At 28.1% G+C, this 18,185-nt stretch overlaps 1 protein-coding gene across 2 annotated transcripts in view; it reads right to left on the minus strand.

Annotated features, from left to right (window-relative positions):
* LOC142318849 (MFS-type transporter SLC18B1-like) overlaps positions 1-17,595 on the minus strand; it is a 71,355-nt gene extending 53,760 nt beyond the window's left edge. For both annotated transcript variants that reach the window (XM_075355411.1, XM_075355409.1), the window contains exons 1-2: positions 17,469-17,595; positions 4,635-5,142 (exon numbers count right to left, since the gene is read on the minus strand). In XM_075355411.1, the coding sequence (XP_075211526.1) occupies positions 4,635-5,142; positions 17,469-17,491 (531 nt within the window). In that variant the 5' untranslated portion in view covers positions 17,492-17,595. The remainder of the gene's footprint in view (positions 1-4,634; positions 5,143-17,468) is intronic.
* Positions 17,596-18,185: the final 590 nt, after the last annotated feature.

The raw sequence follows: 18,185 nt of genomic DNA on the forward strand, positions 1-18,185 counted from the left end.
AGGAAATTCTTAAATCAGCAGAAGCAAACTTAGGCGGAATAAAGAGAACCGGTAGAAAACCTTGGGTTTCAGACGATATATTGCAGCTGATGGATGAACGTAGAAAATATAAGAATGCTAGTGATGAAGAAAGTAAAAGGAACTATCGGAAATTAAGAAATGCTATAAACAGGAAGTGCAAACTGGTGAAAGAAGAGTGGATTAAAGAAAAGTGTTCAGAAGTGGAAAAAGAAATGAACATTGGTAAAATAGACAGGAATATACAGGAAAGTTAAGGAAAATTTTGGGGTACATAAATTAAAATCTAATAATGTGTTAAACAAAGATGGTACACCAATATATAATACGAAAGGTAAAGTCGATAGATGGGTGGAATATATTGAAGAGTTATACGGAGGAAATGAATTAGAAAATGGTGTTATAGAGGAAGAAGAGGAAGTTGAGGAGGATGAAATGGGAGAAACAATACTGAGATCTGAATTTAAGAGAGCATTAAAAGATTTAAATGGCAGAAAGGCTCCTGGAATAGACGGAATACCTGTAGAATTACTGCGCAGTGCAGGTGAGGAAGCGATTGATAGATTATACAAACTGGTGTGTAATATATATGAAAATGGGGAATTTCCATCAGACTTCAAAAAAAGTGTTATAGTTATGATACCAAAGAAAGCAGGGGCAGATAAATGTGAAGAATACAGAACAATTAGTTTAACTAGTCATGCATCAAAAATCTTAACTAGAATTTTATACAGAAGAATTGAGAGGAGAGTGGAAGAAGTGTTAGGAGAAGACCAATTTGGTTTCAGGAAAAGTATAGGGACAAGGGAAGCAATTTTAGGCCTCAGATTAATAGTAGAAGGAAGATTAAAGAAAAACAAACCAACATACTTGGCGTTTATAGACCTAGAAAAGGCTTTCGATAACGTAGACTGGAATAAAATGTTCAGCATTTTAAAAAAATTAGGGTTCAAATACAGAGATAGAAGAACAATTGCTAACATGTACAGGAACCAAACAGCAACAATAACAATTGAAGAACATAAGAAAGAAGCCCTAATAAGAAAGGGAGTCCGACAAGGATGTTCCCTATCTCCGTTACTTTTTAATCTTTACATGGAACTAGCAGTTAATGATATTAAAGAACAATTTAGATTCGGAGTAACAGTACAAGGTGAAAAGATAAAGATGCTACGATTTGCTGATGATATAGCAATTCTAGCCGAGAGTAAAAAGGATTTAGAAGAAACAATGAACGGCATAGATGAAGTCCTACGCAAGAACTATCGCATGAAAATAAACAAGAACAAAACAAAAGTAATGAAATGTAGTAGAAATAACAAAGATGGACCGCTGAATGTGAAAATAGGAGGAGAAAAGATTATGGAGGTAGAAGAATTTTGTTATTTGGGAAGTAAAATTACTAAAGATGGACGAAGCAGGAGCGATATAAAATGTCGAATAGCACAAGCTAAACGAGCCTTCAGTAAGAAATATAATTTGTTTACATCAAAAATTAATTTAAATGTCAGGAAAAGATTTTTGAAAGTGTATGTTTGGAGTGTCGCTTTATATGGAAGTGAAACTTGGACAATCGGAGTATCTGAGAAGAAAAGATTAGAAGCTTTTGAAATGTGGTGCTATAGGAGAATGTTAAAAATCAGATGGGTGGATAAAGTGACAAATGAAGAAGTATTGCGGCAAATAGATGAAGAAAGAAGCATTTGGAAAAATATAGTTAAAAGAAGAGACAGACTTATAGGCCACATACTAAGGCATCCTGGAATAGTCGCTTTAATATTGGAAGGACAGGTAGAAGGGAAAAATTGTGTAGGCAGGCCACGTTTGGAGTATGTAAAACAAATTGTTGGGGATGTAGGATGTAGAGGGTATACTGAAATGAAACGACTAGCACTAGATAGGGAATCTTGGAGAGCTGCATCAAACCAGTCAAATGACTGAAGACAAAAAAAAAAGCAAAATAAATTAGATGATTATTATAACCACAGATCACATTGAGCACCCAATATTTTTTCAGTGTATGCTAGATGTTCTCAATATGTCACAAAAAAAGGAATTATTATTTCAATCATGAAAATTAATTATTTTCATATTTTAAATTATCATACAATTTTCTTGAAAAAAAATTAGAATGTTAATTTTAAATTGATGTACATTAGATATCAATAGACATCATTTTTGTTTTATTAAGTTGTGATTTAGGAGTTATGATTTTTTCATCACTTCAAAACATTTGATCAAGCTCATTCTCATTTTATCATACAATGATGATACTTTCTGATTGTAATTGCTTAATTCTAGGGTTTGTACAAACATTTTTCTCAGCATGAAATTAAATGAAACTTCTACATCTACCTTGAGAAAGTTCCATAACTCTACTTTTCTCTCAGCACAGTGTTCTCATTTGTGCAGTTTTACAACAATTGTGAAAAAATCACATTCCTGATCATTGTTAAAATTAAAAAAAAAATTATCTTGAAAAATGAACTTTTCAAATATTTTAAATATAATTTTAATTAATTAAATTAATAAAAATTTTTTTAAACTTTTATTTAAACTGGTAAATTCTGTTTTTATTTTTTTTGCTGTTGATTTTAGATCTTAACTATTCATTTTATCAACTTTAGGTTCCCATTAATATCATTAAACAAAATAAATCTTGGTTTACATGAAAGAAGTAAACATGGCATAACAATTAAAATTTTTTTGACATAATCTTTTAGTTCAGTACACTTATTTCAATGATATTCAAGCTTTTTGACACTATCAGAAAAATATGGTGGGTCAAAACCTCAAAAATAGGTGTTTGTTTCAAAGATTACTTCATTGATTGATGTGCATCTGTAGTTCACGTTATGTTAAATTATGGGGATAAAAGTTGGGGTTCATTTTTTATGCCTCTGCTGTTCACCTTTTTGCTTGTACCACCGAAGTGGAATTTATCAAGTCAGAAATGAATGGTTAATTTTGATGGCACAGTTGCAGATTGGCCAAAAATTATTGAACTCATGATGCTACCTTAAACAGGTAAGCCTTTCAAAAACAAATATTTAATACTTGATTTCTTTCTTGTTAAAAAATCACAAGTTCTTTACTTTGAAAGGCACTGAATTAAAGAACTATAAAGACAAATAAAGTAATTGATTGAATGTCATGGAGTTTTTATAGGGATCATGTAAAAGTGGTACTTTTAAACTATCATAGTAGTTTATTCATGTATTGTCACGTGTTGTAATTCCAGGCAATCATCAAACTTCCTTAGTTAATATAATAAAGGATGTGTTTGTTAAATTTTATGTATCTTAAGGAGCAAACAATTGCTAAATTCTGGAACCAATTGCAGAATAAGAAGAATAGGGTTAGTAACTAGGTTGGGTAGTAAAAATAAAAGGTAATAATTTTATAAATTAATTTATTTACAATCAATCTGTGCACTAATTAAACATTGTTTTTTTTTAAAAGGGTTAGATGATCACATTTTAACATCTGTTTTCATAAAACTTTATTTGATATGATAGAAATGCTATTGTTTTTATTTTTTTATTTTAAATTATTTTTATTTGGAAAAACTCTGGCATCTTTTTTCTTTGAAAGCAGTGCAATCAATGTTGTCTGATAACTGTAAGCTCTGCTTACTCAACTGTATAAATTTATTTTTAATGCACTTAGAGTAATGTCACCATCTGTGAACATTAGGGATCAGTGGATAAAATATGACAAAATGTAATGATAAAACTTCCAGATTAATGTTCAGCCAAAATGAAAATTTAGACCCCCCTGTGACAAATAAGCTGGATAACACTAAATTACAGGAAACAATAACATTTATTTTATATTCATTATAAAATCATCCTTTTTCAAAAATTAATCAAAAGAAAATAAATAATAGTATTTATTTATATTAAAAGCCAGTCAATAATAATCAAAAATATAATCATTAAAATCATGTTATTTTATCACACAAGGATTAATCTTATGTTATTTCTCAACGTAATTTCCCTAAAAAAGGATGCATTTTCCCATTATTTTTCCAAATAACTTTTTCTTGTAGTGAAAATTATTTGTATTAGGATCAAAGCCATTACTGCATCAAAATGATCACTCATTTCTTGTTTTTGAAATACTTTTCCTACAAAATTTAGAGTTGGCTAAATGAATCCTTTTGCTTCCAGATATTACAGATTGATATTCAAACAGTATTGATAAATATTTATTAAAATACATCTATTACTAAAGTAATGTTACTCATGTTTTGATATCTCTTTTATCACAAATAATTTTTAGTTTATTATGACTTCATCAGATGTGTTTAATAGAATTATATACTAAAATTATTAAATATTTTAAAATAATACTGAGAAACATGATATCTGTCATGTTTGATTGAAAAACATATTGAAATGTACTGAGATCCCATTTCTTCTGTGTATTATTATTTTTTTAACTCTTTAAAACATAATAAATATTTTTGTACTGATTGAATGATCCATATCCTGAGTTGAAAGTAAAATTAAAAGAAGTAAAAGAAAATAAATTTAGATAAAATAGAAAAACCAACATTGAAAATAAATTTTGTAGATTACTGAAAATATAAATTTCTTTTTAATATACTATACCTCTTTAGGGAAGAATGGTGCCATTATAGACATTGAGCATGAACTAATAAAATCACCAATGGCAAGTGATAACAATACAAAAACTTGATTTTTTGAAAAATCTTTTAACACTGATGGTTTAGGATGTTTTTGAGAGCGTAATAATCTTTCTCTTCTGTAGGGAAGAGGACGACTTGAACAAGGATTTAACACACAGTTTGTAAATAAAGAATGAGTATGACAATATAAGTGCTTGCCGCTTGAAGACTCTATCACCTGTCCTTGATATGTCTTGCATATTAGGTTAGATGATGATGCTACATTAAAATCGCACATTTTAGTCCTTGTTGGCATTTTGTGTGCACTTTCTTCAGTCTTTGTTGATATTTTAACACACAAAGGTATACTTTCTGTAGTCTTTAATGGTGGAACTTTATTGTTTAGACCTATATGTTTTGTAGTTCTTGTTGGTATATTATCACCTGTATGTTCACTTTTGTCGTTCATAACTGCTTCACTTTCACTATCACTGTAAAATAAGAATTAATTTCATTAAAATTATTATATCAGGTAATTTTACTACTGGAGTCATAAATAACTTCTGTTTCTCGTATTTACTGAAGAAACAGAAATAAATATAACTTTTTTTTTATTTTCAGTCGTACTTTTAAATGCTATAAATTTATAAATAAATTATTAACTTCAAATAAATTATAAAATTTTATATAGTAATATAATTTATATATTACTAAAATTTTCAATTAGTATAAATTTTAATAGCTTAAAGATTACATTTTAAAAGCGAAAAAAATCATGTTTCTTTATAATATTAAATTTTTATTCAAATGACTAAGAAATGATTATGAATTATGAAAACTTAAAAGCTGCTGTTGATTCCATTTGTATTAAACCTTCAATATAGTCAAATCAGTACAATAGAGCATCAATCAATTTTTATTTTCCCTATTCCAACATATAGCATGATGATTTTTCAATATATTACAACCTTTGAACTATTCTATTACTATTATTATTATTTCCTACACAATTTATGATTTTTTTTCTGAAAATTTGTAGTGTTGACCAGTTTTGTAAAAAATCATTGGAATAGGTTGGGTATTATCAGTTCGAGTTTATGAAGAAGATTCTTATATTGTTTAAAATTATAACATTTTTGTGTTACATTTTAGTTAGTGTTGTTTTGAATTAAAGTTAAGTTATTGAAACTTTATTGGTTTTCTGTTGATTTAATTTACATAAATTTTCTAAAATTATATTCTTTACAAATTTTGTTTGAAATTTTTATTTTTTATTGATATTTCAATATAATTAATTTATGGCAAACCTAAAAAAGTATTTTTTCAATTCCAATTTTTTGCTCATATTAATGTTCCAAAACAACTTCCAGAGTATTGCTGAACAATTATGGAATTATATTGCACATATGCTTAGTGTGACATATTATAATATATATGTGTTTTTTTTATATTTCTGGTTAGAATGAATCTTTATGTATAATGATATTGTTATTCACTAGTTTTCAGTAAATTCTCTTTGTTGCATTGTCTATCAATGTGTTTTTTTTTGCTGAAATTAATATTTTTAAAATTAGTATTATTCCTCTTTATTGTTAAATTATATTAAAATAAATTACCTTATATAGAATATTGCGATAAGACAAATCTTACCTTAATTTTTCCATTTACTTTTACTTTTGTGGGATCCCACATCCTCAGTTATGACTAAAATAATTCCATTATTACATAATAAAAATTTAAAAATAAAAATACTAAAATAATGAAAATTGTGTATTAATTTTTGTTAATCTGTTGCAATTTTTGTAAGACTGCCTTCCTCAAACACCGTCTATTAGATTGGTTCCTTGAAGGCAGTTAAAAATAGACAAAACCTTTTTAATCCCACCAAATTGATAGTAATATATTTTTTGTTGCAATTTAGCTTTCAATTTGGCTTAGTTCATCATCTTTAAACCATGATTGTTTTTGACCGATTATTGATTATTGTAGGCGATCCATTTTTCATCATTAGTAATGATAATGGCAATGGAGTATTCCAACAAGATGTGATGCCATGCCATACTTGTAAAAAAGTGGAAAAATGTTTCAAAGAATGAAATGTTAAAGTGCTCCTATGACCAGATAATTCCCCAGACCTAACCCAATTGAAAATCTTTGGCTAATAGTCAAAAAAACAACTCTCAAAAATGAATTGTTCTACAAAATTTGATCTCATTAAAGCAATAATAATATGGTCGTATACTTATTGAATCGATTTCAAATCATGTATGTAAAGTGATAAAGAATAAAGGAGAACATATTAATTACTAAATATTCACAAATTGTACAAGTGTGATTTTTTTTCTAAATAAAGTTACTTTTTATTAAATAATATCTGTGTTTGCTTTAATTTACATGCTACTATATATGAAATAGTATTTTTTTTTAATTTTCAGTTTTATGATTTATTAAGTTTTTAATTTTATAACTTTTTCTTTGTATATTTAAAATATTTTATTTTTTATTAGAGTACAGTATTATTACTACTTTTTAATTCTAATTTAACTGTTGTTTATTGTCTTAGAAACTATTAGATGACAATCCATTTTACAAAACTTGGAAAATATAATAAATTAATTTATTAATCAACTGCTCTTTCTCAATCTCTTTCTCTAATGATATCAAAACGATGTTGTGATGCTATTCAGCCTAATTAAGGGTTTGGATTTGCACATTAAAAATAAAATTTAAAATACCGATGCCCAAAAAAAATTTGTTGTTTTTTCCATTGTTATTCAAGGCAAATTATGTGGTGAATCATTTACATGATGCAATTATTAACTCAAGAATATTTTCTTTATCTGTAAATTACAGGTTATCATGGGTCATGAAATCAACTGAAGTTCTTCAAATTGTACAAGTGACATATAATACAAAAAAGCTCTCATTAACAGAAAATTGTGTGAATTTGTATATTATATGCATATATATATATATATATGTGTGTGTGTGTGTGTGTGTGTGTGTGTGTGTGTGTGTGTGTGTGTGTGTGTGTGTACTCGCGCGCGCGCGTTAGTGTAGTATGTATGATAAAGTCCAAAATTCTGTTCGTATTAATAAAATTGTAGGACAACATTAATATTCCAATGATTCCGTGTAGAAATATACTTATCACCACTAATTGAAATAGTTTTCAAATGTGATAAGGGAAATCGTGACCTATGATTTCATTTTTGAATAAAAATTTGTTTTTATAGATCCTTAAAAATTATCGTTGCTTTAGTACTTCAGAAAAATAACTCGTGCCGAAAATTCTGGTTTCGATAACCGGCTCGAAATAGATCTTTTCTTCCGTCATCCTTTATTTAATTTCCTGCGCAAATGTTTATTTAGGACTCTTCCTATATTTTGTGAACATATACACGACATAATAATAAAAATGTAATAAAACGTACATTTAGCTAATTTTCTAACGAGCATTACTTAATATATTAGAGATTATCAATTTCTTATACAAAATATTATGTATTCTTATCTAGCCTATAGCCAGTTTTGTTTTATTATTATTATTTTTTTTTATTATCAGCTAATAATAATAAGAGAAGGTTGCACCTATTCTTACATATATATTCGTATTTCATCGTGAAATTCATTGCACACGACACTACTCGATTAGAATTTTTACAGAACTGTCAATAATTCAGTAAATAAGTTATCTGCTTAAAAAAAATAACTATGGTCTAATATAATAAAATAATAAGCAATCAAAACAGTAATGTTTGTTACAGATTAACGTTTTATAAGTGGAAGATTTGAGTCATAAAAAAAGAAAGAATTCTAAACAGGAACGTTTTGACTGATGAAATCTCTAAGTACGTTAGCATCATTGACTCATATGATTTCTTCTATTATTATTGTTGTTGTTAGTAGTAGTAGTAGAAGTAATAATATCTTATAAATTATAATAAATAAATAAAAAATTGTTCGTAATAAATAGTTTATAATATAGATCTCATATGTAGTAGTAATATATGACTTATTAATTTCAATTTTTAAGTTTGATGGAATTATACGCAAAAAAAAAATTGCAATTACTGCTTCATTGGTATTTTCTTAATTTATTTTTTTAATAATTATATACATCAATTTCTTCGAACTGATATAATGAACGTATTGTAAAATACGTTCCAAGATTTTGTGATTGTATCTTTAATCATTCAACAAAAATTACAATGAAATTTTAAACCGTACGGTAAGAGTCTCGCAGATATCATTTCTTCCGCTCAAAAAAAAAAAAAAAATGTCTAATATAAATAAAACGTTTTTAACAAAATGTCACTGATATCAAAAAAGGCAAAGCACTACACATTTCTATGATCAAAATCTGTTATTAACTTAGAATTTTCTTTAAAAAAAGTATTTAATATATTTATAAACATATTAAATATAAGTAATAGATAATAGATAATAACAATGTTTAAGCGTTCCATATAATAAGCAAAAATAGAAAAATTTGTTACAATACTCTTACCGGCCCGATTTCATTTATTAAACAACGAATAATCATAAGAATTGTATTATTTCTGTAAATGTGATATGTATTACATATAAATGAAATCGGGCTGGTAAGAGTTTTCCAACAAATTTTTCTATTTTTTGCGTATTATATGGAACGCTTAAACATTGTTTATTATCTATTATTGTATATCTGTTGTCTATTATACATATATTTTTGTAGTGTGATTGTCCTCCATCCTACTGAAAGGACATGATGCTTTTCTCTCTTGTAATTGAGCAACTCCTAGAAAATCCATTAAACTTGTAGCTAACGCAGATACGTTTCATTTTGACATTACCGTGGCAAAGAAGTATGGACTAATTAACTTTTTTCGTAATCATAATCCTACGATACTTGACTATTACTGGCCACTGATGTTTTATAATAATACAATGATACCTGATTCTGTACAGTGGCATTTCTTTATAATCGTTTATATGTTATTTACAACAAGATGTGACACCAGTTACCGCACAGCAAGTCGGACTTGTCCAGTTATTAGGCTGAATAGTTTTGATTGTTCTCAAAACCATAAAATTCCAGTATGTTAGAAAGTTATTCAAGTTCAGATCAAATATATATATATATATATATATATGTAAATATTCTAAATCTATTTATAAGTGTAATTTAAACACTATTTGACGGATCAGAGATTAAATGTAGTAAGAATTTTTTTGATAATACTCTTTTACAACCTGATGATTTTAAATTGCAATACTTAAACGTCTCGGAGAGAAGCATTTTGAAATAGTTTAATCCGAAGCAGGGATAATTTTTCAATTACGATTAAATCCGAATTCAATAAAACGGTTTCCGTCAACCACTAATAATGTGTAATTAAAAATAACGGTAGGAGAAAATTATATACAGAGTTGTTGAATTTTGTTCTTTAGTTAGTAAAATTACACGGGATGAACAAATAAAGTAGATATCATAAATTAATTGAGACAAACGAGGAAAACTTTCATACAGCAAAGAAATATGCTAGTAACAGAATATAAATCTAAAAATTAAAAAGAAGTATTTAAAATATCTGTGTAGAGTGCAGCGAATTTTAGAACCTAACAAGGACAATAAAGAAGGAAGAAACAAAAAGAATAGAAATCTTTCAAATACCATGTAACACCATATTCAACATAATGCTGGTTGACAACGTTCGAAACGAAGAGGGTTTAAGACAGACGAATAGGAAAGGAAAACACTTAAGGTGGAAGCGTAATCTTATAAAGATTCTGAAAAATTAGGTTTTTCGGCCGTGTATTTAGACATCTTCATTTGTTTAATTCGGTGATAGAAGTTTTAATTTTGGATAAAAACAGATTATGAAGACAAATATTAGAGTATTGCAAAATAACTGAGGACAGGCCTCCACATCTGCATCCTGGGCCTCAGTGTTAGATTTAGATGCCAGCCTCCCAACAAATAATATAGTCTGTGTTTGTGCATGTCTGTGTGTTTGTTTTCTGGTACAAAAAAAAAACAATTTTATAACGACATAAAGAATTAAAATGTGGAAATATTTATAACTACAGTTCTATCCAGATTAATACAATTATTCTCTATCGTAATTACGACAAATTAAATTCACATAGACTTCCTCAACTATGTACATTGCAATGTAAAAGAAAAAGAAAATAATTTCAAATATTTCAGAGCTTGCCAATTTTCTCAGATCCTCGAAACGCATTATCCTAGAACTTGTCAGATCTCCATTTTTGGGAATCCTGTTGCGAAAATAAGATGTAATAAGTATGTCGAGATTACATAATTGTATAAAGCAGAAAGGAAAAGAATAATAAAAAACTAATCAAATGATTGTGACTTCCCCAGAAAAAAAAAATCATTCGTACTAACCAGTATAGTACGCTTACGCTGGTGAAATAACTAATACGAGTCCTAGTAAAAAGAGTAATTTACTATCCGTATCAAAAATCAATTATTTCAGCTATTACTCGTAGTTAGGGTAATATAGTAGAGGAATAATAAAGTACATTATTTTTGTTTATTTAAACTTTTTCGATACCACATATAATTTTTTACTAATTGATCCACTGTGTAGCAGGGGGCATGAAATCTGAAGCTTGTAGCCAAGCAGCTAATATGCTATATATCAACGATTTTACAACGATATATGCTGTATATTGGTATTTAAAAAACGTAAAACTAAATCTGTTTATGATTCAATCCCAATCTCAATCAATTTACAATTTACATTAAAAGTAAATCTTATTTAACAAAAAAATAATTTAATATTTTATTGTTTCAATATTTTTTTAAATTTTTTATCTAAAATCAATGTTAAGTATAATTTAATATTTTTTTTTTTTTTTTAATTTTAATTACAATTAAAATAAAATTATCCTGAATTATTTCACTTGTAATTGTTGTTTGAAAATGTTACAGGTATTTCTAAATCTAAAACTATAATAATTTATGCCCCACCGATTAAAAATGTAAAGTGATGCTTACGTTGCGTAATTGATAAATGTAAAGTCAAACTTCCTTTTAAATGAAATAATTTTGTAAGTATGAATTATTGTAATAAATTAATCATTCTAATTAGCTGATTAACAGTAAACATATACATCGATAGCAATTATCACATACAAAGTAAAAAGTATTCTATTTATAGAATACATTAAAGTTGAAAGCATTACGTAATAATAATGTTCACTCATTTTTGTTCATCTTTTGAGCGCGTTTCACCAGTGCCGCGTTTTGTTTTTCTTGATTTATAGTATAGGTTAAATCTTTATTTGATCTGTAGTTGCAAGCAGGATGAATGGACTTAAGTTCACTGTGAGTTGTAAAAAATTAAGTCGGCAAGCTCGGTATTTAATCACTAATGTGTACGAATTCATGAGAGAAGATGCAAGTAAATTTGGAAAGTCAGAAAATGACTATAAGCATACTATTCCAATTTAAAAATGTGAAGAAAAAACAGCAGCTGCGTGTAAACTATCACGATCGCAAGTTCAATGAGTAAGGAAACTGAAAAAGGAGTTATTTAAAAAATAACAAGAAAACTCATCAGAGAGACTTTTACTTCTTTCAGTACACCAAGAAAATATAAAATCCGTAACAAACCGGAAACAGGCCTAAATGATTTCGATATGTGCGTAGTGGGAAGGACGTAAACGAATTTCATCTCAAAGAAAAACAGTTAGTTGTTCACCATTCTCAAAATGCTGGTACGTCTGAAAAATTCAACAGGATTTTCAGGAAGTAAAAGAAATCTGAGAAGAGTACTACATTAATTGGGTTTCAAACAGGAAAAAACTGAAAACAATAGGAAACTTATTATTGATCATCATGACATTAGAATTAAACGAATACAGTACGTAAACGCGATCAAAAAATTCAGAACCAAAAATAGGTCGATGACCTTGATGAAACGTGAAATCATATTTTTTCAAGTCATACCTTAGCGAAATCATGGAGAAATTCTTCAGGGAAGGACTTCTAATTCCAATTTCTAAAGGCAGTTGATTGATTATTGTACATGCTGAGGGTGAAATGGGATTTATTCCGTACACGTTATTAACCTGGAAAGAAAATGCAACAACTGGCGAGTACCACGACTATATGAATAAAAATAATTACTTAAAATAAGCTGAAGAAAAAATAATAAAAAATCTTAACGAAAATTCCGTAATAATTTTAGACAACACGTCTTATCAAAGAACATTGCAAGAAATATTACCAATATAGGAAAACGAAAAATGCAGGACTGGTTACGTATTTGTTGCATTTCATCTTCATCTACTGTGCGGAAACCTCAAAGATACGAGATAATTAAAAGGAACAAAGAAAAATACAAAATATTTATGTTTGATGAACTTTTCAAGAAAAACGGACATGAAGTATAACTACCTCCGTACCACACAGACTTTAAACCATACTGAAATGTTTTGGTCTGAAATAAAACTATACGTTGGAAGCCACAATGTCACTTTTAACTTCCGCGGAAGATAAATTTTCTAAAATGGACTTATCGAATTGGAAACCTTATTTACGAAAAGGTGTAAAAAAATAAAGATGAATACATTAGACAGGAGCATATAATTGACAACACTATAGAATCTTTTCAAATTTTTTTGGAAGATGGTAGTGCTAGTGAAAATGATGTCACGAAAAATTCAGAATTTAGTGATTTGAATGATGACGTTCAAGCGCTTCAGTTACTAAAGTGTTGTGTTTATTTTTATTTTTGTAAAGTTCATGTATTATATAAATTTATGTAAAACATTCAGTAGCTTAATGTTTCATTTTTCTAAAGATCTATAAAACAATTTGTATAACTATAGTTAACTACATTTCATTTAATTCATTACTGGACCAGCATAATATTAATTGAAAAAACAAGAACATTTTTTTCATAAGGTATATATAACTGTACATTATCAATTAAAAATGAATGAATTACATTAATATTAATTCTTAACATGAATGAAATAATAATAAATATTAGTAGTGTTAATTTTGCGTAGTGTATAAATGTACAAGCGGTTCCGTAGCGAACCGCATGTTACGCTAAATGGGTACAGAATGTTGGCTGGAGCAAGTTCAATAGAGACGCTGCTAAACTTCAAGATTCATGTCCTTTATTATACTATTGCTTTGGAATGGAATGGAATGCAAAGTTGGCGGGAGTTTATTTCTCCCTACGGATCGCAGAACCTGGACAGAGTCCCTTGCTGCTGGATGATTCTAATCGGGCGTGTTTTTAAAAGGTTTATTTTTAAGTGACGGGTCTAATTTTTCAAGTTTTGTTTTATTTATATTGCTTTGTAAACGGATATTTTAAACAGTGGCTAAGCTTTACTGATGTTTTACTGGTAATAATTTCAAAGCAAACGTATTATCTCAGTTCTATTAGTATCAATTCTGAGTATTCCGAAGCCTCCCGGACCTTCCCTAAGCCCTCATCCATACAAGGATCAAATTTAAGGAACAAGCGAGTCGTCTGTACGACCGGATTTTGACCCGCGTTCAACTGATCCGTGGTATTCAGATACCACGAGCGGTTGTTAGGATACAATAACGTAAAGATAACACCAGAAACCACCATTTCAGTTGATTGATTTGAACTTGTGGGATAACAGCGGAAGGATAGTTGCACTTTCAAACCAAGGCGGACTTTCCAGTGCCCGGGTCGTTTCTTGATTTTGTGAATGGTGGCCTCTACCTTTTCCCTCAATAGGCCAGATCTGGGTACCACGTCATGAAATTGCAGGCTCATGGCTGATTGATTATCGGTGGGCACCTCGGTTTTTCCGATGAATCAGCTGGAATCGGGTGACTCCATCAGCATGGTTTGGTTGTGCCCGCAGTCACCAGTAAACCTTGAATCCGGTCTGGCCACAACAAAAACAAATTGCTTTCGATGTGAGCCGCATCTGAGGAAAGAAAAGTTGATTCACATGTTCTTCAAGTTAGCACGCTGAGTGCGTGATTGACTCTGATTAGCGACTGGAAATACTGGTGGATAAACACTATTAAAGTTGTTCGTAATCCAAAGCTATATGTGGAGAGCAGAAATATACAGCCCGCTAGCCTGAACCCTGCAAATGACAGCTGACAGAAGTAAAGTTTCAAACTGCCAGAGAGCGCGAGTATTCGCACTTGAACGTATGCTAGTAATTGCAACGTTATAATCAGGACGAATCGGGCGGCAAGAAGCGTGATAGAGCTGCTCTGGCTAGAGGCATGTTTTCTTTTGCCGTGTTACCTACATATAATAACGATTTTAAAAGTTCATTAACCACAATGATAAATAATATAAGCAACTTAACTCTTTCGTTAATAAAAAAAAAACTTTTTAAATATAGATACTCATAATTAGATTTACACCCGTGCTGTCAGTTTATTTTAAGTTACTAGAGTTTATTACCTGATTCTTTTCAAGAATATTCGACCGAATTAGACAATAGAAATTAGAGTTTTATAATTGGACTTAAAGGTGGCTGTGAGATATATTTTTAAAATAAATTATAATAGTTTTCATGATAGTAGTAAGCTTAATCAAATTTTATTTCTTTAAAACACGTATAAATATATTTGAAGGTAACAAAAAAATAATTTATTCAGTTTGTCAATCAGCTCATAAAAAATAAAAATTTCTTTAAAAATAAAATAATTCTTATTTTTAAGCCAACGCAAAATTAAACGATTACGTTGTATTTTAAATAGTTATAGAATATATTTTTTCTCAAAAAGCAGATAAACTTAACTTAATGTGTTTAACCTTAATATTATTTTAATTTTAGAACTAATTTACTAAATCTTAAACGTCACTTTATAAGTACTTGAATTGATAAGCTGCTGAAAAAAATACAAATCCGTTGTATTTGTATGATGCGTATATATAAATAATAATCTTAAGCAATTTTCTATCATTGTAAGAAAACATTTATAAAAAAGAAAATACTTCGAAGTAGGAGAAATGTGCAATGAAAATGTATCGTACAGTATATTAAAATGCTTGAAAAAGTACATAACTTTCTTTATAGGCTATGAAATTCACTTTGTATATTTGCTGATAACAGATTTAATAAATTAAGAAATAAGTAAATTTATTTTCTTATTAATAAAATAATAATGAACATAAATAAATTATTTAATTACGCTTGCACATGGTTTTAGACGTTCACAATTCCATACGATTATTTTTTTTTATTAGTGTTTTTAAAATAAATTATTAAAACGGAAATATCAAAAAGAAATTTCATACTGAAAATCATGGGTTTTTAACTTTTGGCTTTCTATTTTTTTATTTCCTACGATTTTCATTACGGTTAGTCAAAAAAAGTGTTTATGAGTCAGTGATTAAAAATAAAACATATTTCTTTTGATTTTTGTAACCATTTTTATAATAATTTTCATATTTAAAATTATAATTAAATTCAGAGTTAGAACGATAGAAGTAAAAAATGTTACTTGGGCCATTTATATAATAAAGAGTTTTGTAACATTATCAATTTTCTAGAATTAATTTTTTTTTTAAATGAATATCTTATGCTAATATTTATTCACGTAAAAGCAATTTGTGCTAACCGAATTCATTTTTCATTTTTTGGTATTGTATACCGATTATTAACGATAAAGAAAAAATCAATTTTTACGATTAGCATTGTATCGTTACAGTTATTACAGAATGTCTTGAGGTTGAGACAGTCTACCTGAACAGGAACATAAACTAACCGTCTTACAAGTCACTTAAAAGTTTTTATTAAAAAAAATAAATAAAAAATTAAAAAAAAAAGTTAATAACATTTAAATAAATAAAATGTTTTAAATAAATATTTAAATAACAAAATAGTTTGTTATTTATTTACAGACTACAATTAATTAACTAGTTTATTATTTCACATTGAAAACTCAATTATAGTTCCTCAGTTTTTGAACTTGTTCAATTAAATTACAGGTATTTTTTTAATTCAACTCCATTTGGAGTTCAATAATCAAAATAAACATCATCTCAAGCTCCGTTGATTCAGCATGCTTGGTGCAAATAGTCGACCACCAGCAACAATTAATTAAAATACAAAAACTTCATAATTATGAATAAATAACATACACCACATATTTTACTTAAACTCTCTGCTTAACAACATAGCGAATGAGATGAACAAAACGCTGGCACCCTGGCATAGTTTGCCCTATGCCAGTTTTTTAATCGTAGCAATTATTTAATTTTGAAACTAATTTTATAGTTAGATAACTTCTTTTTTGTTACGGTGTGTTAAATTTGGCCGATTGACATAGACTAACCCTTTCTTTTAAATGTAATTAACTAGATTTTGACGGTATTCGTTTTTTCTACAATTACAGTACAACATTGTAAATGGAACGACCGATTAGTAATAAAAAAGGTAGACTGCCTCAACTTAGTTTGAGACATTTTATAATAATTATAACGCTACAATGCTAAACGTAAAAGCTGATTTTTTTTATTGTTGCGGTCGCGTCAATAATCGATATAAAGTACAAAATTTCATTTACAAATAATGTTTAATTACGCATTCGGTTAGCATAAATTACTTTTACGTGAATTTCTTAGGTAATGAGTTTATAAAATTTGTATATAACAGCAATTAACACAAAATTTCATAATACTTCTAAGTCAATTTATCTTTTGTTATTATACTCTGATAATTATAGTAATTATTATATTTTAATTATTTAATCCTTATTTTATTTTATAAGAATCTAGCTATTCTCCGTCTGATATATATTTTTTTTTTTACTACATTATTTATATAAAAATTAAATCACCTTAACACTGTTGCTGGACTCATTGTAGAAGTTTGTTGTTATTGCCTGGATAACCTACAAAACTTAATATAACAAATTAATATAATATTGAACTGATATTCAATGAACTGATAACACAAATGAAATAGATGTGAGGTAATTTTTGTTTCTCCTTTTATCAGAAGATTCAATGACCTTGCGTTATTCAGCGCATGCGTAAAAGAATAATTTGTTACCACGGCGTTAGTTTTTATATTAAGTATCATTAATTAGTAAAAATATTAGATTAATATTTATTATTTTTTTATTTTTCTTTTGAACATAAATAATAGAATTAATTATTTACACTGTAATAAGGTCAAATATTACCGATAATTCTTTTTTTTTGTTTTATTTTAATACGTCTGGTTTTGGAAGAAGAGATTTCTACAGTAGTTGCTAAAGAATAATCTGCTATATCTTCCTATTACAGTCTTTCTTTAAAGCGATCTATATTATTGATAAGAAAACGATGCACTACTCTTAAGATAAGACCATTCTGTATTTAATTTACTTTCCCTGATATTCCACAATCCAGTTTAATTTTGACTGTCGTTTTTCTTTAAAAACAAACAGGGAAAACATCTCTTTCAAACTGATAATGACTAGTTTCCCAAAGCTGACTGGTTGCCCTTTTCCCAGGTATGAATGAAATTTCTTGAAAAAAAAACTTATGCCTGAATAATCTAATGAAGAAAT

The sequence above is a fragment of the Lycorma delicatula genome, chromosome 2, assembly GCF_047948215.1.
Source record: "Lycorma delicatula isolate Av1 chromosome 2, ASM4794821v1, whole genome shotgun sequence".
Classification (NCBI taxonomy): domain Eukaryota; kingdom Metazoa; phylum Arthropoda; class Insecta; order Hemiptera; family Fulgoridae; genus Lycorma; species Lycorma delicatula.